The sequence below is a fragment of the Nothobranchius furzeri genome, chromosome 4 (assembly GCF_043380555.1).
Source record: "Nothobranchius furzeri strain GRZ-AD chromosome 4, NfurGRZ-RIMD1, whole genome shotgun sequence".
Lineage (NCBI taxonomy): Eukaryota > Metazoa > Chordata > Actinopteri > Cyprinodontiformes > Nothobranchiidae > Nothobranchius > Nothobranchius furzeri.
This window is the reverse complement of record NC_091744.1, coordinates 10689358-10715399: the sequence shown is the minus strand read 5'-3', so window position 1 is coordinate 10715399 and position 26042 is coordinate 10689358. Positions and strand designations below refer to the sequence as shown.

Below are 26042 nucleotides of genomic sequence, written 5' to 3'. Positions count from 1 at the left end.
GCAGTCCATCAGTGATTGTTGTAGTTGTGGCATGTAGCTGGCTCCCTGTCTGATCTGGGGCAGCACCCCACACCACCAGGCCTGTGAGGTCCGAGGGGTGGCATGGGTTTGTTACGCCAGGTTGACATTTCAGGGAGCTTTGCCAGGACCCCAGTGGTGTAGGAGAGAATACATCAACTTGGGCAGATGGGCTGGCATTAATGCCAACATCACTGGACTGTGTACCAGACCGCTGGCCTGGCAACCACACTGCCAGAACGCAGCACAGAGGACGTCTGGCACGTACAAGGGGGGGTCAGGTGTCTCCTCCAGCCGCAACTTTAAACAACACAGGCAGCTGAATTATGCCTCTGAACATGTAAGTTCAGCAAAAGATTAAACCATTCGAGATTATTCAGGACTTATGTGTATGAGCCATTTCTATAGTTTTATGTCTCAGGACATAATTGAAAAAAATCTACTTTAAATGAGTAAAATTAACATTTTCATTTAAATCAAAGCATAAATGCAAACACTTTGTATGAAATTTTTAAAACACGTGATTTAATCATTTTGAGCTAATTTTGACAGCAATAATTTGAAGGTACAATCTTAAGGTACAATCGTTTTTTATAGTTTTATTGGTACCAAAACCTTGAGAAAAAATTTGAACCTTTTCTTCAGTTATTAGAGATTTGTGGATATATGTCATGCTTGGTGTTCATTTCACTTTGGTTGGTATTTAATTATTTTTATTTCAGCGGGGAAATTCACTTGCTACAGCAGCATTAACACTTAAAGAAAAGAAAAACTAAAACATGTTTACAGGTAAACACACAAAGACAGTAAAGTGTTATTGTAACCTTCGATCTCTAAAAACAACAAATAAAAAGGAACCTTGTGTTTCCAGAACTGCAGCATAAGGGACACAGACATACTAATGTACACCTCGTATTGAACACATACTTGATATTGCATTGATTCTGATGTGTGACATAATAATGCCAGTACCAGTTAAATTGAGGAGTTAAGGTTGGTTTATGCTTGACGTGTCCGCGAGGTCCGCACGACTCTGCGCGGAAAAGTTGCGTCATTTAACAACCACGCCCCTCCACCGCGCCTCCGCACGGCCCAAAATTTCTGCACCGCGCACCTAGGAAATTTTCTAACCACGCGGACGGTTGGACGCGGAAAAACATGGTGGACTGGCAAGAACCAGTATGGCAGAGGTTCGTAAATACAGACATTTGTATGATTCAGCTCTCAGAGATCACCGTGATCAACATGTTGTTAATAATTCTTGGAGAGAAATAGCTCGCACTGTCGGAAAAGACGAGGATGCTGTTAAAAACTGCTGGAATGCCATGTTGTAAACAGTAATTTCTACTTCTACTATGGTGAAGTGTTGGATGCATGCTGTAGAGCTCCATGCTGCCCCGTTCAGTTAGGGAGAATATTGGCTCACCGCAGAGACAAGCCGCATGAACCATAAACGCTGCGCGTTGTGAAGCGCGTTCCAGCCGCGAGCCGCATCACCAAGCGGAAAGTGAATGTGTCAAGCATAAACCAAGCTTTATACACTCTTACTGCAGAGTGGATGAATGACCTATAGTAGCACTCTGTTTTACATCTGGGATGTCTCAGTCTGCCTCTGAAGGAGCTGTCCATGGTCTCTACAGTGGAACGCAGTGGATGGGTGCGGTTTTCCAATATGGATGATGGTCATCTTCCCCAGGATAAATCTTTCACACATCTCCTCAGTTGAATCTATTTGGCAGCCCAGAACCAACATTTAGGTTGCAGAACAATCCCATATCACCACTTCACCACCGCCATGCTGATAGTTGGTATCAAGTTTTATTTATTTATTTTACCAAATATGGTTTGTTGCATCATGACCAAATATCTCAAATTTGTGTATTCTGTCTAAGTGGGATTGCTTTTTGTATTTTAGTCATTTGTTCACATGCAACTTTTCAAAATCCACATTTGCTGGGTGTCACTAAAGGTACAATATTCAGGAAGTTTTTCTCCTTCTAAAATAGCTAAATAGGGATGTAGTCATAAGGAGTGTTTCCACTGTCTGATCTTCTGGGTAATTTTACCAAAACTTCCCAACATATGTGTTTCCACTTCAATGGGCCAGCTGAACAGGCTGTTTTCCGGGTACCTGATCAGGTGTAGGTAGTGGAATTGACTCGGTGGAAAAGCTGAGTGGAGCCTTTGGTTAACTACTGTCCAAAACAACCAGCATTAGTAAATTAGAATGCCACATTTTCACGCAGCTGCTCTCACTCACCAAATGCAGCTATGGTTGCTTTTTGGCACTGATCAGTGACATCATTCGCGGTTGAAGCAATCACGATATGCTGACATCTTGGCAAAGTCTTGAAAGACCTGAATTTGCTTGGAGAAACAACAGCTGAGGGCCAGCCATCAAATTTCTTGGTCAGTGTTCCCCTCCCAGAACTTACCCTGAAGTTCTGACATTGAAACACACATAGTGTTTACAATCTTTGCAACCACGGGGTTGCCAAGTCTGCCCTGGAAAGTGCTGCAGCGCCAGCATTTTTTAATCGGAAGTTTCTAAGCCAGTAACCGGAGCGACCCAGAAGTTATTTTATTATTATTATTTTTTGTACTCCTAAGAAGCCACGGCATCTTTTTGTTTTACTCTAATACCACGTTAAGAAGGCAGGAGGCTAACATTAGGCTAACAATGCTAACGGTCAATTAGCATCATATAGTCAGGAAAAAATATCTCAAGGTAGTCTTTCAATTACCAGCATTTCAAAATTACAGGTAAATGTTTTTATCTACAGGACAAAAGTTTGGACACATCTTCTCATTCAATGTGTTTTCATGACCATTTACATTGGTAGATTCTCACTGAAGGCATCAAAACTATGAATCAACACATGCAGTTATGTACTTAACCAAAAAAGGTGAAATAACTGAAAACATGCTTTATATGCTTTTTTCCTCAAAATAGCCACCGTTTGCTCTGATGACTGCTTTGCACACTCTTGGCATTCTCTTGATGAGCTTCAGGAGGTAGTCACCTGAAATGGTTTTCCAACATTCTAGAAGGAGTTCCCATAGCTGTTTAGCACTGGTTGGCCCCTTTGTAAATGGTCATGGCCATGACAATAAAGAAAACACATTAAATGAGAAGGTTTGTCCAAACTTTTGGCCTGTACTGTATATATCAACTTACCGTGTAGTACTCATCTTTGCTTGTCATCTTGAATCTTCTGGCGCTGAGGCACAGCTGCTAATAGCCATGAAACTGGTGGAACATTAGTGAGAAAATCACTTGTTTGTTTAGAAAATAGGCTGCAATACCCAGATCTGACCACAAGATGTCATTCTTCATTCCTACATAATGCACCTAAAAGAGATGAAGAAGAGAAGTTTTCATCTAAGAATATTTGAAGTCCAAATGGTTAAAAAAAGGGCCTTTTTAGACTTATTACACTTTCCAGCAACTAGTTTCCTTCTGAATACTCCAAACCAACAAAGTAACAAAATTTTACCTTTCACAAAAACGTTACTGATTATCAGTGGCAGGCGGCTTGCAATAGGAACAGAGACATTAGGAACTACTTCTGCATTTTGGTTAGAATTGTATTAAATATGTGTGGAGATTCTGGGGTTGCTTTGGCCTGATTTTAATGAGACTGTAAGCATATATTTTTATTATAAAAGAAGCACAGTGTTTTTCATTCATATATACTGAAAAAAAAATTGAAGCTGAATTTATTTTGAACTTATGTTTTGGACTCATTAGCCCTTTCAGTCATTAGTTATTAGATCAGTCAGGGTTTTTTGTGTTTTTATTCCTTTTTTATTCAGTTAAAGTAAATTTCAACTCACGTCTAGCATTTTAAAGGTGTTTTTTCAAATGGGTAACACATTTTACTTTGAAACATGTTCTTGACAAGTAAACATTTTAGAACTTTAACAGTAAATTGTTACTACATACAATGCCAGTGTATGTGGCAACACTGGAGTCCAATACTGTAGATTATGGACAAGTATACTGCTTTTTTATCATTTGAAAATCTGCTGAACTACTTTTATATACATTGTAGATTCTCTACCTATGCTGTGACTCACCTGTGCTTCTGCAGCAGGGGAGCCCGAGTTTAGCTGCACATCTGATCGGCTGTGCTGGGGCGGTTAATCTTAGCTAAATCAAATAAATCAAGTGCACTTTAGAAAAGAGCTGTCAGTGTCATTGTTGTGACAGCCATTCTGCTGCTACTCCGACTGGTGCTCTATAAAATCGTGCCAGGGAGCGCACACTCGCCTCTATCCCAAAAATGGAGAAAAAAGCCCTGCCCTGAGAAAAGATGCAGCCGGGGCTGATTGTTAATCTGAAGCTTCCTGGTTACATGCTGCCGTTGAACGTGATGAGACTGAAGTTTGCATCCATGATTTTAATTTTTCTTAACCATGAGTTTATCCTTGTGGGATGCTCGAACAAGGCCACTGCAGTGAAGCAGGCCTTTGTTTGTGTTTGATCTCACCCGTGGTTAAATATGACCAAACAAACCCTAACGCTCTGCTCCGCAGCTCAGACTACTGCTAAATGATTCTACTGAAAAGAAAACGGGGCTCTGCGGCGATAAAACATCAAACCTAATCTTCGGCCCACATCCAGTGCGTTCTGCACAGAAAGAGCACAGTTTGGTATTTCCCTTTAACAAAATGCTAAAACCCTTTCAAGGAAACCACAGCGGCGGGTGCAGGGATGAGAAGGAGAAGATAATGGGGATGGAAAGAGCAGCTTGTGAAAAGGCTGCACTGCCCTTGGGTTCCCTCTCAACCAATGAGGGTTAAATGACTATCTGGGCACCTTGGCAACCATTTCTGTTCTTTCTTCTCTCTCCTCTAATTCCACTCTGAACAGGTTAAACAAGCTGCATTCATCAACATTTTCTGACAAAAGTAACAGAGTTTTAAAGTCGTAAAACACGTTGGCTTTTGACCTCACGGAAAAGTATCTTTTTTTTTTAAATCAATGGCCAGTTTTATTTGAAACAATGCTTTTGTTGTCATTTAAAAATCCCATAAAGCTTCATTAACAAGCATTCCAGCAGATGGTGCCAAACAGTACGAGCATGTGTTTACATTAAGTTAATGTCCTTCAGTGTTTCCTCTGCCTCTCATTTTCCCGTTTGCTCCCACAAGCAGAGATCAGCAGGCTGAACTGTAATTGTCTGAGGTTGCAGCAGTAAGACCCACATGACTCACTCAGCACACGTAAAGTTGAGATGCAGTCTATGTTTAGTCGTCTTTTGTTTTAATCACAGCTGTGCAAAAAAAAGTGAGTGAGTCATCTTTTTTAACACATAAAAAGATGATTGAAAATACTTTTATTTTTGCAAGCTTGCTCTCATCTTTACTTACTTCTCTTGAATTACTCACTGGTACTTCGCCCAAAGGCTAGACTCATCTATCTTTTGGTGTTTTAAATTTTCAGGGCAAAAAAAAAAAAAAGATGAAAGAACAAATGCAAAACACACTGGCACAATATGTAAAAAATGCGTTGCTGTTCTCATTAAGAAGAAGAAAATATAATTTCTATAGCGCCTCTCAAGATAAAAATCACGAGGCGCTTCAAAAAAACAAAAAATGTAAAAATATAAAAATAATTTAGAAAATGATTAAAATTATATTTAAAATGAGCAAAAAATAGACAATTGTGATAAAAAATGTAAAGAAAGAGAGAGAGTGAATAGGAAAGAGGGAAATCAGTGGATCATGAGGAAGGTGGAATAGGTAGGGAGAGCAGAACAAGGAGAGGGTGATGAAGGTCACACAAAAGCCAGCCTGAACAAGTGAGTTTTCAGCTGCTTTTTAAAGGAGACCACTGAGTCCACTGATCTCAGGCTCAGGGGGAGAGAGTTCCAGAGTCTGGGGGCCACAGCAGCAAATGATCTGTCACCTTTGGTCTTTAGCCTGGTGCTGCACAACCAGTAGGCTTTGATCACTGGACGTCAGGGACCTGCTGGGGGTGTAGGGACCAAGAAGATCACCAATGTAAGATGGTGCTTGTCCATGTAAGTCCCTATAGACCAGAACCAGGATCTTGAAATAAACCCTGAAGTTGACTGGCAGCCAATGAAGCTGGAGGAGAAGTGGGGTGATGTGGGTGTGTTTGGAGGACTTGGTCAGAAGCCGAGCACAGGCATTCTGAACCACCTGTAGACGGTTCAGGGAGGTTCTGCTCAGACACGTGAAAAGAGAGTTACAGTAGTCTAAGCATGAGGAGATGAAGGTGTGGATAATGGTCTCAAGTTCAGAGCAGGACAGAATGGGACTCAGCTTAGCAATGTTCCTGAGATGGAAGAAGGAAGAACGAACAAAAGAACTGACATGAGAATCCAGGTGAGAGCTGGGTCAAAGGTCACACCAAGATTCCTGACAGAAGGTTTGGTGTGAGAACCAAGCTAACGGAGTCTCTGACTTTAGGAACCAGCTTGTCTGGGGCACAGATGAGGATCTCAGTCTTATCTTCATTCAGCTGAAGAAATCTCCCAGCCATCCAGGTTTTAATATAGTCTAAGCAGGTGTGTAACAGCTGCAGCTTAGACATCTCATGGGGCTTAAAGGAGATGTACAGTTGGATGTCATCTGCATAAAGATGGTAGGATATTCCTTTGAAGGACCTCAGGATGTGCTGAAGAGGGAGCAGATAGAGGAGGAAGAGCAGAGGCCCCAGCACAGAACCTTGTGGGACACCATGGGTAAGAGAGGTGGTGGAGGACCTAAACTTGGAGACGGCCACAGAAAAGGAGCGCTCGGAAAGATAAGAGGAGAACCACTCCAGAGCAGTTCCTGAAAGGCCTACCCAGTCTCTCAGCCTCTCCAGTAGCAGGTGATGGTCAACAGTGTCAAAGGCTGCAGTCAGGTCCAGCAGGACCAGAACAGAACAGTACCCTGCATCACTGTGAGTCAGAAGGTCATTAGAGACCCTAAGAAGAGCTGTTTCAGTAGAATGAGCTGTACAAAAACCTGACTGGAAGCTATCCTAGGGGTTATGTTCATCAAGAGCAGCTGTGAGTTGTTTAGCCACAACTTTTTCCAAGATCTTGGAGATGAACGGAAGTTTAGAGATGGGTCTGAAGCTGCTATGGAGAGAGGGGTCAAGACTTGGTTTTTTAAGAAGCAGGTGGGTTACAGCGTTCTTAAAGTAAGCAGGGACCTGACCAGAAACCAGAGAAGCATTAATTATAGAGAGCACGCTGGGACTGATGGACTGAAAAGCACTTTTAAACAAAGATGAGGGTAAGATGTCGAGGGGGCATGCAGAGGTCTTCATAGAGTTAACTAGTTTGGTTAACTCAGGCAAAGAAACAGGAGGATGACGAATCGGGTTGGAGCCGGGAGAGGCAGCGATAAGGCTGAAGGAGAGATGTTAGATCTAACCTTATTGACTTTGTCCACAAAGAAAGACAGAAAGTTCTCACAGTCTGTAACAGAGTGGATGGAGGCTGTAGGAGAGGCAGGAGAGACGATACTGCTGATGGTGGTAAACAGCACCTTGGGGTTCCCTTTGCTCTGGGACACCAGGTTGGAAAAATAGGCAACCCTAGCGTCTCTGACTGCGGAGTTAAAGGATGTCAGAAGATCCTTTAGGTGCAGCAGATGGACGTGGAGATGGGTTTTCTTCCACAAACGCTCAATTTTTCTGCATTGGCGCATCAGGCTGTGAAGGCTGTCATTAAACCAGGGAGTAGGGTTCACTGCAGGAACTGATCTGGTTCTGACAGGACAGATGTTAGGGTTAGTCTAGGTCGTTATCAGAAGAACAGGGTGGATTAAAAGCAGCGGAAAAAATGCTAGCTGTGCTCTCATTAAGAAAACGAGAACTAACCAGATGGCAAGCAGGAGGTGGGGACGCAGAAATGGAAAAATTTAAGAAAATGCAATGGTGATCTGAAATATAAACTTCCTCAGGACAAACACTGTCAGCATTTAGACCCAGGGTAAAAACAAGGTCCAGAGTGTGTCCCCTGGTGTGTGTGGGGCCAGAAACATGCTGGGTAAAGCCGAAGGTGTCCATGAGGCTGGAGAAATTCATGGCGAAGTGGTCTGAGGGATCATCAATGTGGATGTTAAAGTCACCAACAATCACCAGTCTGGACAGCTTCACAGTGGAGGATAGAAAGTCACTAAACTCCTGAAGGAAAGAACTGTTTGGACCAGGTGGACGATAGACCACAGCACAGTAGAACGGGTTCTTACACCCGACTTTAATCAGCTGCAGTTCAAAGGAAGCAAAGTGATCAGAGGTTGTAGAGCTACATGGAAGATGGTCTCTGAAAACAACAGCTAGGCCTCCACCACGACCAGAACCCCGGGGCTGGCTAAGAAAAGAATAACCACTCGGGCAGAGTTCAACCAGACCAGAATAATCAGATGTTTGCTGCCAAACTTCAGTCAGAAACAGAAAATCCAGGTTTTTAGAGAGAATTAGATCATTGAGCAGGAAGGACTTATTGTTAACAGAGCGGGTGTTCAATAAAGCCATGCTGAGTGAGGTGGAGGAATCAGAAAGTACAGAAACAGCTGGAGTTAGTGGACGTAAATTAGCAGGGTTAGATCCACGGTGTTTATACAAACCACTTATGGAGGGAACAGGAGGAGAAACCACTGAAGAATGAGGATAAACAGACCTTAAAAAACTTGAATGGAGAAACCGTGCAGCAACGCGGCCTGGCGGGAATGCGGAAGTGGCGCTCAGGTCGCCAAACAAAGGACAAGAAGCTAGAAGATCACGCAGATGTTTATTAGATAAACCACGCTTTAAGAGAGGTCTTATTCTCACCTGGATTCCTGCTCGTTTACCTCTTTTCCTCCAACTTTTTCCCGGGACCGGATAAACATCGCTGGAGGCGCCCTGGTTGGAATCGTCGTTTGGCTCCGGGTCGGCGCGCCACTCAGGTAAACAAACAGGGAGGTACGTCCTCGGAGCATCTTGGGCGATCGTGAATGAACGGAAGGATAAAAGAGTCTGGCGATCATAGGAGATGGTAGCAGGGACACTACTGAAGAGGATAGCAGACAGGAGCAAGGTGGAAAAGAGGGGGTTAGTGGAGAAAAGTTTGAAAAAGTGGCCGGTCACTGCGGCTAAGCCAAGCACAGGTGCCATCTTATTAACGACCCAAATGATGCTCACACACAGTTGCTTAAGTGTTCTACTTATAAGTATCTACAATCCTGAAAAGACTAATTTTTTCCCTTATTGGTGCTCTGGGTACCCTTGAGCCAGGCGTACGCTGAACGACTTTCACTTTTTGAGCCGATTTCCCCCTAGTGTGAGAATCTACAAGATCGGGGTGAGTTTTGTGCTGAACATCGTGTAGTATACTGGGAGTTATGAGGGGCTATGAACTAATTAACTGTCAGCCGTTTCCTGAGCAGAAAAGTCCTTTGCTGTCAGCGTTTTTCAGCGTTTTCACTGTTTTTTTAAGAGTCATAGAACATTGCGCGCTAGGATGATGTCAATGCCAAAATTAACAAAACAAAGAGTAGACTCAACTCTTACATCAGGAAGAATCCACGCGTTTCGAGCGTTATCCGTTCTTTCATAATCCCTTGTCGAATTCTGATCGGCAGAAGCTTTTCCGGTTTGTGCCTCGCTTTTTTTTACAGCAACAGCCCAAAACAACCTAACACATGGATTTTCTGCTTCCTGATCACGTGACGTGTGACGTACGTGGATGAAGATCAGCTTTATAGCTGGAATGTTTGTTCTCACGGTGCAGGGGCTTGTTCCGATGCCCACACAGTAAAAAAAAAATGCAAATGACGACTTTAATTGTCAATGGCAATAAACGAGTTAACACCACGTGACCAGCTACCGATCAGCAATCGTAAGCTTGCACAAATTTCTGTCGTGTTTGATATTTTGCTCATCTCTTGTGAGGGTATCACACTGTTGAAGCTGCGTGCGAGTGGCTACGACCCAAAAAGTATCAGAACCGCTTACGGCACATGCACAAACATGCACCAAAACTGCTCGCTAGCTATTTCTCTAACACACGTTCTTCATTTTTATTTATACACTTTGTTTTTGCCCACATTGACAAGGATTGTCCTTGTCATGTGGTGTGAGCACATGACTCGTGAGATTTGCTCTGCGGGGAAGTCGTACAGTTTGAGCTGAAGCTGAACGCTACGGGTGAAAGTCGCACAGTGTCCGCCCAGCTTTAGCTCTTCTCTGTTTCTGAATGTTTCCTTCATGTTGTACATGACTAGGCAGGTTTGAATAATTTTATTAGTCTACATGTGTTTTTTAGGACCGCATATTAGTGTCGCCTAGAAAAAATGAGGATTTGTTGAGTTTAAAATTGAAACGTTGATGGGGAAAAAAAATGTGCCCCAAAAAAAAAAAAAGTGTTTTAAGAATAACTTGTGGAAGCAAACTGCACCCACACACACACAGTGAATGGTTTGCTCATTTTATTCTTTGGTAAAAGTGAAACCATTTTTATGCTTTAGATGTGTTGAAATTCACGTGTATGTTTCAGACTCTTATTGTGAAGGACTGAAGGAAGTTCCTTGAGTTCATCTGGTACAAAAGTAGCTGAAGTACAGCACCTCAAACTCAATAAAACATCTATTTTTAATAGTTTTCTCAGTAAAAACACACCCAGAAACTTCTGTTGCGATAGAAAAATTAAACCTGAATATTCAGGTAAATGGTAAAATGGTAAATGGCCTGTATTTGATATAGCGCCTTCTAGAGTCCTGGAACCCCCCAAGGCGCTTTACAACACAATCAGTCATCCACCCATTCACACACACATTCACACACTGGTGGGGATGAGCTACACTGTAGCCACAGCTGCCCTGGGGCGCACTGACAGAGGCGAGGCTGCCGAGCACTGGCGCCACCGGTCCCTCCGACCACCACCAGCAGGCAAGCTGGGTTAAGTGTCTTGCCCAAGGACACAACGACAGCGACGGACTGAGCGGGGCTCGAACCTGCAACCTTCCGATTACGGGGCGAGCACTTAACTCCTGTGCCGCCGTCGCCGTGGAAGAACACATTTGAGGTTTGCAACCAGCCTGGCAAGCCTTCCTGTATATTTAATAATTTGATCGCGATCTATAGACAGAGCTCTGTCGTAGGGGCTACAGTTGATTTTCAAAAAGTCTCTGCATGCAATTGGACAGTGATGGGACAGGGCAGTCCACAACGTTGAAAAATAAGTTGAAGGATCAAATACGTTTTTTTAAAACTCATGCCTTAAAGAAAAGCCCAAGTTTAAATTGTCCAAATTGATGCCAAAGTTGACGCCATCTTTGTAGTTTTTCCTCCATAGCAGCTCTGGCGCTAAGCCTGCCCAGTGTCTGTTTACAAGCACAGAGTGCTGTGATTGGCTCAACCTAAAATTGATTGGTGCAATGGTAGACCTGCTGAGGCTACAATGGAGCGTAGCTAGACTGACCTGCAGAGCAATATCAATTACCTCTGCTAAGGTTTGTCTAGATTTCTAGGCTAGTTCGAATCCTAAGGCAATTCTAGATTTATTTGTTTTATCTTGACATTTTCTCTTCTTTCTCATTAGTTTTAAGCATGTTTATGGTCGACCTATTGATTATAGGGTGATAAACTTAATTTTGTTGTTATAATTTCTAAGATTTATTCAACACGAAACAGCAAAAGTCTGCTACATCAGGGCCTACAGTGTTTTCCAGCTCTGTGAGTAATTGTCGCTCTAGTTTTAGGTCACCTGACGCAACCATTAGCATCCATCCTAGGCAACCATTTCCTCCACTCAGCAGTGACAAAGTAAACAAAGTGGGGGAAAAAACTGAGTGAACATAGATGGATGCAGCATCTTTTAATTTGTTTGACCCACTCTTTGGACAAATGAGAATGGATGGAGGGATTCCTGATGTCCCGATCGGAAGATGGATGAGCTTGCAACCATAGCTTTAATTGATTGAAGACAGGAATTTAGTTAGGGATAATTGAATCATGGAAATCATTAAAAGCTCAAGTGCATGAGATAATTAGGGTAGCTAACTGGGTTATAATCAACTCTGTTCTTCAGAAAAAGAAGTGAGAAGAAGCTTGTTATCTCACTAGACTTCATGTTTTCTGACAGAAGGTGCAAAACATCAAAGCTGGTTCTTTTCACGTAGGGGCACTTTGAAGCTGCTTTGTAGTCCGACTTGGATCTTATTTATTATTACACGACTGCTCCCTCATTTATTTATTTATTTATTAACGTTTCAGTTTACTTTAGGCTAATTGGTATCCAGGCCAGTTTTCTGCTACAGATTCTCCGGGTCGGCCAGAGGTCAGGTTCTACTTCATTACTCCATCCGGGGAAATGAGGAGCCTGATTAGTTTGGGTTTGACCTTGAGCTATTCTGTTAATGAAATATCTTCACTTTAGATTTCAACTGGATCACTAAGATGATTGCAAGAAAATTAAAAACTAAAGTGTGTGTTTTTGTCAGCTTTGTAGGTGATAGCTGTAGGTTCAGTGTCACTGTGGATCTGAAGAGCAGGTTTGGATCGTTACCCATAGAAACTAGAGTAACCTATAGCTGGTGGCTGTCACAGGACGCCATGGTAACAGCAGAGCCTAACAACGGGGGAGTTGGGAGGCTTGTTTCCTATCCATTTCAAAGGCATGATCGTACTTAAGTGGAGCTGCTCTCTTTGGCCCATTACCATCCACCTCCTCCTTCTCCTCCCCCCTTCTTCCTCTTCTTTTACAGTGTGCTTGTCATTCAGTTGGAGTGGCCAGGCATTAGCTTTATATTCCTGGCTGCAGCCAGTGGGGGGGCCAGTGTGGGGGGGGGGGGGGGGTCGCACGATCTGTCTCCCCTGCTGGTTCAGGCCATACCCAGAGACTTGTGGGTAAAATCCTCACCCCCTCCACTTCCTCCTCCACGAACACCCCCCGCAGTGCTTCCTGAATCAGATTGCTGCTGACCTCCCGCCGAGTGACGTCTCACCCTAGGGATTGGGGAGCGTGCACAGCGGGGGTGCGGGCGGGCACTGATGCTATGCCCTTATGGGACAGGCACCAAACACACATTTGGATGGCGGGTTTCCAGCTGTTAAGCGACACACCGCAGCAGATTTGTGTTTTTTTTTTCTCCACCTATGTGTGGATCAGCTTAGAGAGCTTCTTGCACTAAAAACTTTACGAGCTTCCAACAGCTCGGCTAAACTTCCACAGTTTATTACGCATTCAGTAAACATGGAATCTCAACTCTACCACTTTTCACTGTGTCTAATTTCTGTCCAAAACTGAAAAGATTTACAAATCAACAAGCTGCCTCGACGGAGCCTCGCTGCATGCAGTTTTAGCCCCGACTTCAACCCAAACCAAATCGATTCCAGGGGTCATTTTCCCTCCTTCATTTTCTCTTTCCGGCACACCAGCGGTCCTGCTCTGCAGACTGCACCGAAGGTCATCTATGGCACGACTTCTGCGTGTTTATTTTCTCTGTTAGAAAGTGAGAAAAAAAAGCAGGATCTGTCTACACTTAGCAAAGCCTTGGCTCCTTCACAGGCTCGAACCCTTGACGACGGATGAGTAAGCAGGGATGGATGGAGTTTAGAGACTATCCGAAAGAAAGCGGAGGAGAATCGGATGAACACAGGCACAAACAAGGAGTGAGGTATATGATGTGGGAGAGGAAAAAGAGACGGCGATGCAGCTGAGAGCCTCCACAGACACACACTTCTGTCTAAGCTGCTTTTCTCTCAGGGCAGGGTTGCAGCAGGTCATGGCGGGATTACACTTTTGGCAAACAAGAGGGAGCTCCAGTCTCTCAAAGCATTGCACGGCTCCCCCGTGACTTCTCAGCAGCTGTAATAAAGCCAAGGCAGCCTGAACCTACAAACAAAAAAGCTAACACGCTATTGATCGACAGCGGCCAAGTTTCGCGAGGATGTGTCGAAAGGTCGACACTGTGCAGACAGCTCGGCCCGGGGTGAAGGGCTGTTATTGGGATGAGGGAAAACTCCGGCGTTTGGTCTCATCGCAGAAACTTCTCACTTAGCTGGCAATTTCAGCAAACTGTCAGCAACAGGAGGGGGAGTTATTGTTATCCGCCAAATAAATAAAACCGGTTTACAGAGTGATATACCAACCCCCCAAAAAATCCTAATGAGTTTTTTTTCTATTCCTTCAATCAATAGCCATCCCCTGCAGCGCCTCGATGCCTTTTTACTTCCTAATCAACACTTCCACTCGTAGGGAGGTCGGTTGAGTCGGCGCACGGTGCCCCGAGCGCTGCTTTGAACTTAATTAAGCAGCTTTAAACACAGCCGAAAAGATTCATTAATGCACAGGCAAGATGAGCAGCTAGATGAGAGCATCTCCCCACAACAGAAGAGATTCAGCTTCCGATGGCTGTTGAACCCAGTTGGGTCAACATTGAGGGCACGTTGATGGGGGTCCCATGAGGACTGAACCAAATCCTTCAGATCTGATAAGGGTTTCTCGAAAACTCCTTCCACTGCCAACGTTCTAACCCCCCGCCGTCTAAAAGGTGTGAGCGAGACAGTGCCTAAATGGCAAAATGTACCAGGAAACGAGCGACGGATGATAGGGAAAAGAGAGGTAAAGATGGAAGGGTGCTTGTGTCAGGAAGGCTGCAGCAAGCCACTGGGGCGCTGAGAGGCAGGGCCTGTTAAAGGAGAGCTCCAGACCAAGGTGTTCTATAGCTCGGGGCCTAACGGTGATAAATGAGTCCCTTAATGTCGGCAAACACTTTATCTCTGCTTCATCTGTTTTCATTAGGCAGGGCCAACCTTTGGCTGGCCGAGAACGTGCTGTAACTTTCATTACTACAACACAGAGAGGAGAGGCAGCAAGACCTCTCATCGGTCTAATAAAAACAGCAGCTAGACACCGTGACAGATCCGATTCCTTATTATTATAATGGCATGCTTCTGTTATAAATGAGGAGAATGCCACATCCGTCAGAGATGATCGCTGCTTTTTCAGACCTGTTTCTATGGAAGCTCCCTGGTCGACCTAAAACTATTGGGTTGTTTCACCTCTTGTTTCCCTCTAACAGCGTTAGTGAGGAGCAACTTTTGGGCTTCCTACTAGATTGAGGCAGGAATCTGAGCTGAGTTTATTATCTAGAGGACTGATGTGACTATTCTGGCTTCATGAGGACTCCATTAAAAGAAATTCATACGGGTTAAAGCCTTTGTACTTTTTCCCTGTTTGGGGGTAATGATTTAGAAGCTCTAGTTTTTATGTGCAACTTGCTGGTCTTGTTGAAAGAAAGCAAAGACTAGGCATATCAGTGATGACCTAATGTATTCCAGTGGATCTGGGATTGCCATCACGCTCAACAAACAGTTTGGAAGTTCCACTGGGATAATTGGTAACAGTGCATTTCTCCTCATGCTGTGCATTTAAAGAGATCACTCGTTTATTCAATACATTTGCAGTAATGTAGGAGCCATATGTGTCATTTTCTTTTTGCGCACGTGAGAGGAGGCTTTGCCTCATGTTATTGGTTAATTGCTTGTGGAAGCACCAGCCTACTTAAGCCAACACAGATTGGACTCAGGTGTTGCTGGATGGGACAAACAGTTTTTTACTGTGTGGCGAGGACTGTGGCTGTGTGTAACGGACTCTGCGGATTGTCATTGGGGGCAAGTAACGCATTCACTGAAAACCACTTTAACTGCTGTAAAGGGATCATGGACATTTTGGAACAAGACGAAATAATAAACATCATCGGAAATAAACACAAGCTGCAATTCTTTTAAACACACGTAAAGACCACCACCCGCAACAGCAACCAGTAGTGCCAGTGTATAGGGCATTGGTATTACATTTCAAGGTAAAAAACTGTCCCGTCGGCCAAGGAAGGTTGGCGTCCTCTGCAATCAAGGCAGCAGAGGCGTAATTGGATCAGCTGTTTCCTGATCGCTGGAGGAACAGTGCGCTTCAATCTCTAGTAGAAATGAACGCTGTATTGGGGGGGGGGGGGAGAAGTCACAGAAGTTAGCTGAAGTTAGCTTCAGATGGCAGGATTATTATTTTCTGATATTTGGACATTTCACCTTTGATTGGTTAACAGCAGCAAGACTCCACCACTGACTGATTTCTTTGCAATGTTGATGTTTTATCTCCACAAATAATATACACTTGAAGAAGTTCTGCTGTGTGGAGTTGCTAATGCTAACAATTGGCTTCAACTAGCCAAGATGTTCTCTGCTGTTTCCTGGACGCTAAACCAACAACAGCCTTCCCCGTCATAAGCCAGGATGGGTGAGTCCATGAGTGTTAAGTGACAGTGTGATGTAGCTGTCAGGCTTCTCAAATCCTAGAGTTTCTATTTTCTATCAGAAGCTAATGCAGGAGAATGGTGTAGGAGACTATTTTCATGTTTAACCTGCATAAAAAAATGCAAGAGAGACCGATTATAATCAGAAATAATCATTAAAAATATGTTTTTCAGAGTTCCACACCCAAAATAGGAATACAACTGTTACTAGGAAGGTAGCCATACTGGATTTAGAGATTGGAGCTAGCCAGGACTCTGCATCTCTTTTATCTTCAATAAGCATGCCAACCCAGTTTTCTGATTAGAATTCAAGTATATACTACTTAGAGTAATTTGTAGGGATGTTTGATATCGGCTTAGTTTTTAACCACTATCTGATTTACCAATGTAGTCCGACGTCTTATTTCCAAGACCAATTTAAACCAATACACACATATGCAAGCCCCCATTCAAAAAAGAAAGAAAAAACCGGAATAATTTTATACAACTAAGTTATTTTATCTCCTACACTATATGTGCAAAATATGACAACTACTTCAGTTTAAGACATGCCAGTTGTGCCACACCCAAAAAATCTCCAAAACTAGACTTCAAAGCTGTCGCGTATTTTGTGATTTTGAGTTAGAGCAGAAGTAGCTTAGCAGTTTGATATATAATATGTGCATGGTGTGTTGTGTTATTAAGAGTTTAAACCAATATCGATCATCTCTGATATCACAGTCGGCCAATGAGTGTAGGCCGATAATATCAGACATCCCTGGTAATTAGTCTAATCATATTAAAACATTTTTAGAGAAAACATCTAATGTGCCAAGAGTAGAGGTGATGTCAACTCTGAGCTCTGTGCAATAAGAAAGAGATGCACAGAGGGTTTGTAGCTAAAGTTCTCCAGTCGTACTCCTGTGATGGGAATTTATTGGGAGGTCGCATCAATCCTAATCACAAATTTAACAGGAGCTCAGATCAATCAGATTCAGTTTTGAGTTAAGCCATTTGAACATGCAAATGCACAAAGAACCATGAAATCAATCACTAATATTCCTATTTGAGTAAATCTGAAGGATTAAAGAGTAACCTCTCTGAATCAGTTTTGCATTGGCGTGTTTGTGTCTGATGGCCGCTTCTCTCGACCTTTGAGTAGATGTAAAAGCACAGGTACTTGTGTGCAACATGATGGCTGCAGATTCCCCGGCTATTTAAAGCCCATTCCAACATTTTCCCCAAACTACTTGCAAAAAAAGCAACAATTTGGAGCTTGATTTTAGTCCTTTTTAAAAAGCTAGTGCAATTTATATTTATTTCTAAATTGTCAGAATCCCATCTCCATCTGAGCATGTTTGTAATGAGAGACCTTCAAAAATCTAGCACCGACCAGATCTCTCACTTATATTACAGCAACACACACAAATACGCAGCGTTATACTGCTTTTGACTAAATGCACAAGCAAGATCGAACATAAATAAAAGTGGACACGTGATTGGTGCTGCTGGTTAATTAGAAATAATGAAATTGTATTCTATGGGAAAGCACTGGGAAAACCTCATAGGAGGAGGTGATGGGGGTTGGGATTGGGAAAGCGGAGGCTCAACTGGATTATCAGGACCAACCAGTTCAGTCTGGTTAATATTGCTCAGTAGACCACCGGGAGGCTTTTTAGATCCACTGTTTCCATTTAGCAGTTTTTCTACCATCTGCTGTGTTTTAGCATCCGTCTCTTTGTAGGAAGCTCCATTTTTCAAAACAGTAATTTTCAAGCAAACCCACTTTTACACACCACCTGTTTGATGTGAATGTTGTATGATCAGCCAACAGCTATCAACAGCAGGGTGTTCCGTAGGAGACTGATGAAAAATTAATAACTTTTCTGTAGGTAGGTCTTTGAATGACCTCAGTTTGGAGAAACAGAGATTAGTTCTGAGCAGATCAACAAGCTAGTGGTTAGTCACTGTGGGGTCCAGACAAGGACGACTGCTATCTTAAAGCGACTTTAATGTGAAACGTTTAAGTGGTTCATGCTGCTTCACACCATTTATTTCATGTTGTACTTAAGTATGTAGAAATATGAAGGCTCCAGTTGCTTGGGTTTTATATAAATAACCACATAATGTAATGTTGACGGGTATGCAAGGGCCTGTGCGAGTAAGAGCGTTAAATGGCTAATACATTTTTAAATTTGGGATTAGTTTTTCAGACATGGTCTGACTACCCGTTAGCTTGTTAATCCAGTCCAAATCCATTTTTCTATGAGTCAATTGATTACATAGTTTTTTCCCCATGTAACCCTCTTGATGAAGCCACTCAGCTGTTTAAAACTTCCTAAATAGTAAATTTAATAAACTGTCTAGTCATTTTCACCTTATTCATAAGAAAAGGAACACGTTAGCCTAGTGAACTAGACCAAATTCTTGCTTTGCAAAGGTTGGTCTAGGAACGCTCCACTGGAACCTCTGCAGCCCCTAACAGCATTCTGGCTGGCCAATCACAGCTCTCTAGAGGGGTTTCAAATACATAAAAAACTGTGATTGGTTCTTAATGGTGGGCCAATCATAGTGCTCTATCTGCTTAGTGAACAAATCACAGAGCTTTATCTGCTTTGTGGGCCAATCAGGGCACTCTCTATGCCTGGTGGGTGGGATGATGCAACAGAGTGAAACAAGATGGCGACAGCTCGTTAGAAACGGCTTTTACATCAATTTTGGACTATTAGAACTTGGGCTTCATCAGAATCAGGAGCATACAGTACGTTTACATGCAGCCAATATCCGGGTTATGATCGGGTTAAGGTCGGTATTCGGGTTTCTGAGTTGATCAGAGTAACCCGTTTACAAGCATAAATAGAAAGAGTTACCCCTAACTTGCATAACCCGATTTAAATGCGGACGTTGGGGTAGCGTCAGGACGTATGGACTACGTCCAGACGCAATATGCGTCATTTCCGGTTCTTCTTGTACCGGTATCCGTGAAAACAACATTTTTCCCAGTTCGCAAGAGATAGCGACCGCGTTTGTTTGCGCTTTAGTTTCCTCGTCACTCCAAAAGTGTGGTGCTGTGCCGCGACTCGCCATGTTGCTCCCAACTTGTTGTTTACTTCCGGTGTTCAGGCGCATACAAGACGTCTTGCTACTCAAAAGACCAAGATTCCTTGCGAACAGAGCATGCGCAGAACACACGCTTTGATGGGGATATCCCGATATGCGTTTACACGACCAAACATTCAGGTTAGAAAAGGGTTACCCCAGGTGTAGTAACCGGGTTTTTAAAAACCCGGTTATGAGCATATCCGGGTTTTTGGCAGTGTTTACATGGACCTGCGGAACCGGGTTATTGTGAATATTCGGGTTTTAAAAGGGTTACTGGCTGCATGAAAATGCACTGATAGATGTATTAAGTGCTTTTTTTTTTTTTTTTTTTTTTTAGAAAAAATAATGTGTTTTCTCCTTCTTCAACTGTGGACCACCTCATTTACCGATGGCTGTTGCGGTGAGTATGTCACATTCATCGTCCAGTAGCATGCAGAGATCATTTGAAAGACAACGGTAGAACCCGCCCTAACATCGCAGAGCCGTCAAGGGAGCATTGCCAGACTAAATAATACATTTATTTAATCTGGCTTGCCAGGCTAGGAACACGTGGTCATTATTGAAAAACTGATGGTAAAATTCTGCAGCTTTACTGTAGATTTTATTTATCTTTTGGTTTCAGAAGTTTTGTGTTTCATATGTTGTTGAAGATAATTGAGTTATGGCTTTAAACAGTCACCTGGAGGGTGCGTAGGAGTTCGCCCAGCCAATCTACATGTGTTTAGTGGATTTAGGGAAAGCGTTTGACCGCATCCCTCTGGGAACCTGGGGGTGGGTTATTCCGGCAGAATGGGGTACCAGGTCCTTGGATACGGGCTGTTGGGTTCCTGTATGATCGGTGTTAGAGCTTAGTCCGCATTGCGGTAAGTATCAGGTAAAAGTTGGACTCTGCCAAGGTGGCCCTTTATCACAGATTCTGTTCATAACTTTTATGGACAGGATTTCTCTACCAAGGTGCTGAGGGGATCTGTTTTGGTGGTCTGAGGATCAGGTCTCTGCTTTTTGCAGATGATGTGGTCCTGTTGGCTTCATCAGACCGTGATCTCCAGCTTTTGTGGAGTGGTTCACAGCCGAGTGTGAACCAGCCTCTCTAAATCCGAGGCCATGGTTTTGAGTCAGAAAAGGGTAGAATGCCTTCTCCTGCATCAAGAGGAGTTGAAGTTTATTGTGTTCTTGTTCACAGGTGGGGGAAAGATGAGAGATTGGTGCTGCGTCTGCAGCGAAGCGGGCATTATACCGATCTGTCGTGATGAAGAGAGAGCTGAGCCGGAAGGCAAAGCTCTCGATTTACTGTTCGATCTACGTTCCTACCCTCACCTATGGTCACGAGCTTTGGGTAGTGACCGAAAGAACTAGATTGTAGATACGAGCAGCCCAAATTAGCTTTCTCTGCAAGGTGTCTGGGCTTTCCTTTAGAGGGTGAGGAGCTCTGTAATCTGGGATCCGCTGCTCCTCCGCGTCAAGAGAAGCCAGTTGAGGTGACTCGGGCATCTAGTTAGGATGCCTCCTAGATGCCTCCCTGGTGAAGTTTTCTGGGCCTAAAGGAAGACCTAGGACACGCTGGAGGGACAATGTCTCGGCTGGCCAGGGAACGCCTTGGGATTTCCTCAGCGGAGCTGTGGGAGAGGGTTGTCTTGGCCTCTCTGCTTAAGCTGCTGCCCCTGCGACCCGACCCTGGATAATCGGAGGAAAGTGGAGGAATAGATGGACAAATATAGCCTTTAAATTTAGAAAAAGAGACCCTTTTTCAAAAGTTGTGCTGGTGTGTGTTTCATACACCACTTAACGACCACGAAGAGAAAAAAACACATGCACTGAAATGATATCTTATGTAAGCTTTACTTTCAAATCCTGTTACATTTAGATCTGGCAAGTTGAACATAAAATAATGCCAAACAAGGAAAAACAAGTACAAAAAACAAAAAATAAAGTACAAATGATCTATTTACCAGTTATCGTCACAACCCTGTACAGCCTTAACAATGGAGTAATAAAAAAAAGCTTTGTACAGCACATACCAATCTTTACCAAGTGCCAAAAGTTAAGAGAGTTGCGCCTTTTTTCACTTCTCTAATCAGAAAATACAGCCAAACTTAAAGCTAACCGACTGTAGACAGTGCAGTGAGATACCGACTAAATGCAACCAAGGGAGTTGGTCTGAAACACAATTAAGTGCTAAAGGACCAGAGAGAAACATATCATGCATACTCTGAAGTGCAGAAAAGGTAGTCAAGCTCAAAGAAAAGGTCATTGTGCTGCATCCAGCTGGGTAAAACAAACAGGATAAGTGCTCCAGAACACTGCTTTCCTAAGGATTAAGAGTCCCGTTACCTTTTTAAAACATTTATTGAGGGGGACAGAAACAAGTGCAGCCATTCATGATTATTAAAAAGGCAGACGTTTGAGAAAAGAGCAGACACATTCTTTTTTTTTTTTGTTTCTCTTTATGTTTAGAACTACTGGACCCTGACAATTAGTTTGACTCATTCTCAGAAGTCTCAGGTGGTTTCCTTCCACCAAGTGGCACTAGAGTATAAAAGATAACAAAGATAGTCCAGAAAGTGTGTTTGGAGGGGGATGCTCCTTTCTCTTCAGACACATCATGCTAGACATTAACAGATCAAAAAGGTTTAAACAAACAGCCGTGTTAATGAGGAGGCGGTGGCGGGGGGAATTACCAAGGGCGTGACGGATTCAATCCTAACATCACATCCTGTATCGAGTCAGAATTTGGTCTCAACAATTCAGGATCTCTGTCCAGCCTACGTTTATTAAGGACAGTGCATCAAAAGTACAACAGCCACTCGCAAATATAAGAAAATTTTAAAAATACCAACAAAAAATAAGGGATTTTGGCTTGAAGACCACTTAGGAACACAAGCGCAAACAAGTAAAGCCTTTATTAGAAAATAAAAAAATAAACTCATTCTTGAACTACGCTGCCTGATCTCACTAAAACAAATGTCCTTTATCAGCATTTTATGGATAAATACATATTCTCATTATCAAAAAGTGCAGCAATGTGCAAAATTGGCTAGAACAATTTAGCCTGGGACCTTTTAATTCCCAGGAGGGGAGCTTGACCTCTACTGTCTAATTCTTGCAATTTGTGTTCATTGACTTTCTCCGATTTCACAGAGGCAGACCTTTTATGCACCGTCAGAAATGACCAGAAACTCAAGGGCGGGGGGGGGGTAAGTCGAGTCGTTTTCCAGCAACAATTGCACACTCGCATTATGGTTAACTTGGTAGACGGAAGGTTGTACTTAAAAAAGAAAGAAGTGCTTTTGGCTTAATGAGTAACAATAGTAAGTGCGATTAAAAAAATAAAATATAATTTGACAGACAGGGAGAGGGTAGTTGAAAACAATCTAAAGCAGTACCATGTCTGGCAGCCTAACAGAAGCCAGTGTCACTGTACAAATGCACGGCTTCGCTTCATCATTGCACCTACCAGAGCTTCTCGATGAATGTTAGAAAAGGTTTTACGTGATGCAGAGGGCTAAGTTTTAACAAATAAAGTCAAACACACAAAAAACATGAAAAAAGACAAAGGCCACCGAACAAACAACGTCCTTGTCCCTGTTCACACTTCTGTATCGCATCTTTACATGTACATAAACAAAAATACATTCATTCAAGTCATTTTGGAACAGTTTTTTTTTCCTTCTTTTGTACACAAAAATTACAAAAAGCTCCAAAAAGCACCATTGAATCGGCCTGTGGTGACTGACGGTGGGCAGCGCGCTGACCCAGAGCAGCTCACCTCCACAAAACGGGTTTCTCATAGATCTCTTCTACATATGGGAGCGTGACAGAGTTCTGCATGCAATGCTGCACTGATATCAACCTGGTCTCAGAAATAATAACTAAAAGTCACATATTAAGCATCTGGAACAGGGATCCCCAACCACTCAGCTGCAGCGTGTTTGCTACGAACCAAAAACAGCACATTCATACCGTAACAACAGCAAATATCGCTAACGTTGACCTGGATCATTGCTGAGATTTCACCATCCTTACCTGAGCTTCAGCTGCATTACTTACAGGTAAACAATGCTCATTTGTTCCACTAATTTACTAGTTTTCTAGATTTGGAACCATGTTTACTCATGCTCAAATTCTCACACAATCAATATTTCTAATTTCTTACCCGATCTTGATGCAATCACTGTAAATATTCAATGGAGTTACATGCACCCTATAGTCTGGATGATTAGATTTTTGCTACGTTTTTGGTTAAAATCTGAAGTCCTGTTATGGATCATCTATAAATAATGTGTAATACTTTACACAGGAGCTAATTAACAGAATATATCAGTTTTTAGTAATTAGAAAAACTAAGACACTGACGGTGTGAACTTTAAACACAGACACAGAAAATACTAAAGACAAACTTTGCTTGATAACAAATATGACAAACTCCTTACTACCCTCTTTTTTTACCCTAATTACCCTAATCCGAATGCATCCTGACTCCTCGCCACCCTGTGACGTGAGAGTTTTGTCTGCATGAAGCCGGGTTAGGGATCCCCGTTTAACATTTCACTGCCGTTCTCCACCTGCGAGTGCAAAAGCATCGGCGAGTCTTTGCATTTATCTTTAGATTATCTGATAATAAATGTATCTTTGCTCACATGTTAGTTCAGGTTGAAGATATTTACATCATCACAGCTTATTGTCCGAGCTTTTTAACAAAAATCTATCAGACTTACTTTTGACTCTGAGACACAACTGAGATCAGTCAAGGGCAACGCAGACACGGCAACGCTTTTACCATCGTAAAAAAACTTAAATCCAAAAAGATGAGCAGGGGACAAGGGCTACAAAACTATGTACAAGGTTGATAAGTAAGTGCATGATCTGAGGCGTCACTTTGGGAATGTGGCCTTTCCGATGAACAGCGTTCCATTTCATTGGTTGTGTCCACATTGCACGGCTAACACTTCAGGACATCTCGAATTCAGCTTCCTAATGACGTCAAAGCTAGCTGAAACACTCAAACGGGCATGCTATTGTGATGCATACTAGCCAGGGACAAAAATGCACTAAAATATAGCATTTGCAAAGTTTGTTTTGTCTTTTTCAATGTTTTATCTTGTCAAACGACTAAAGAAAATATCTATAAAACTCAGATACGTTAGTCTGGACTGGGTCCGGGCCGTTCGGATGCTTCCAAACGGAAACAAAAAGGTAATAGAGTGTAGTACTTGTAGTAGTAATAACAATCCATAGAACTGATAAGAAAAGCAGCTTTTTGATATAAATGCATTTTAGCATGTACAGAATTTTTCTCTTAATAAACATTTTTTTCAGTTTTTCTTGAATATGTTTGTCTGGTCCAGCTTCCTCTGCTGGTCTGATTGGAAAAGACGTTGCCCCCGCGGTCACGAGTCATTCACACCACCGTCTGACGGGGAGAGGGGGAGAAAAAGGGGGGAGGTCAGACAGTTTTGGCCCTCTCCATCAGTCCCAGGTAAGCTAAGAAGGAGTGTTTGTGGGAGGAGGGTGAGGAGGAGGAGAGGGACACTGGGTTGGAGGAGAAGAGGAAAGGAGGCGTTGCTGGTCGCCATCTTGGGTGAAGGTGTGAGTGGAATGTGGGGCGGCTGTTGTGGGTGAAAAGGGTGGTGAGGGGGATCAGGTGGGCTGGGCTGCAGTTCCTGTATTCCTCCAACAAGTGGCGTGACGAGGGGGGGAAGAGGGAGGAGCTGGCGCTGCTCACACCCCCGCAGGTTCTGATGGCGTCACCACCATTGGTGCTGATGCACAGATGGCTGCCGGGGTCCAGCTGGTGGGACGTACCCAGCGTGAGTGACAGCGCCACCGACTGGAGCGCCTGAGAAGCTGTTAGACTCATGAGGGGGCTGTTACTCCCACTCCCCCCGCTGCTGCCTCCCCCACTGAACAGGAAGCCCTCCTGGCTCCTCTGGAGAGAAGAACGCTCCAGTGATGCTCCTTCCTCTCCTCCTGCCTCCTCATCCTCATCTTCTTCTCCACCTCCCCCTCCTTCGAAGCCTCCGTCCAGCCTCACCATTCCTCCCCTCTGGTGTTTCTTGAGGTGGCGGCTGAAGACGAAAGGGTGTGTGGTGGTGAACGGGCACTCGTGGCAGCCGAAAGTCTGGCGCGGTGCGTGCTTCAGCTTCTTGTGCAGATTGAGGTTGTCCTTGCGCTTGCAGCTATAAGAGCAGTGGTCGCAGTGGAAGGGCCGCTCGCCCGTGTGCACGCGCACGTGCTCGATCAGCTTGTTGGCTGTTTTGGACAGGTAGCCACACTGCTCACACTTGTAGTGGTTGCCGAGGCGATGCCCCCGCATGTGCGCCTCCAGTGAGGCCTGGTCAGGCCACAGTCCCTGGCAGATGCGGCAGCGGTACTCCATCTTACAGTGCGTCTTCAGGTGGCACTCCATGGCCGCTGGACGGTTGGTGGAGTAGATGCAAAAAGGGCACCTGGTTAATGCAACAAAAAGGGGGGAGGGAGGGGGAGGACATAACACACACACACACACACAGAAGCAGAAGACAGTTGAAAGGAAAGTGTATGCTCACAACCACGTAACACACCTCAACGTCCAGTAAACACAAAATGATGATGAGGAGGACAGATAAAGGGAGATGTGTACAATGTACAGGTGTGTGTGTGTGTGTGTGTGTGTGTGTGTGTGTGTGTGTGTGTGTGTGTGT

At 43.6% G+C, this 26042-nt stretch overlaps 2 protein-coding genes across 5 annotated transcripts in view; one reads left to right on the top strand and one right to left on the bottom strand.

Moving 5' to 3' along the window:
* mmaa (metabolism of cobalamin associated A) overlaps window positions 1-20671 on the top strand; it is a 44414-nt gene extending 23743 nt beyond the window's left edge. Inside the window, exons 7-8 of one of the 2 annotated variants that reach the window (XR_008563842.2) lie at window positions 19700-19762; window positions 20546-20671. Coding sequence is in view for 1 of the 2 variants with exons in the window: in XM_054743658.2 (XP_054599633.1) it covers window positions 19700-19708 (9 nt within the window). In the remaining variant the exon portion in view is untranslated. Of the gene's footprint in view, window positions 1-19699; window positions 20247-20545 lie in introns of those variants that run through there. The other variant, XM_054743658.2, reaches the window with a different exon arrangement.
* A 511-nt stretch (window positions 20672-21182) lies between these two features.
* znf827 (zinc finger protein 827) overlaps window positions 21183-26042 on the bottom strand; it is an 81259-nt gene continuing 76399 nt past the window's right edge. For 2 of the 3 annotated variants that reach the window (XM_015965782.3, XM_015965791.3), the window contains exon 14: window positions 21183-25808. In XM_015965782.3, coding sequence (XP_015821268.1) covers window positions 24806-25808 — 1003 coding nt within the window. In that variant the 3' untranslated portion in view covers window positions 21183-24805. The remainder of the gene's footprint in view (window positions 25809-26042) is intronic. The other variant, XM_015965798.3, reaches the window with a different exon arrangement.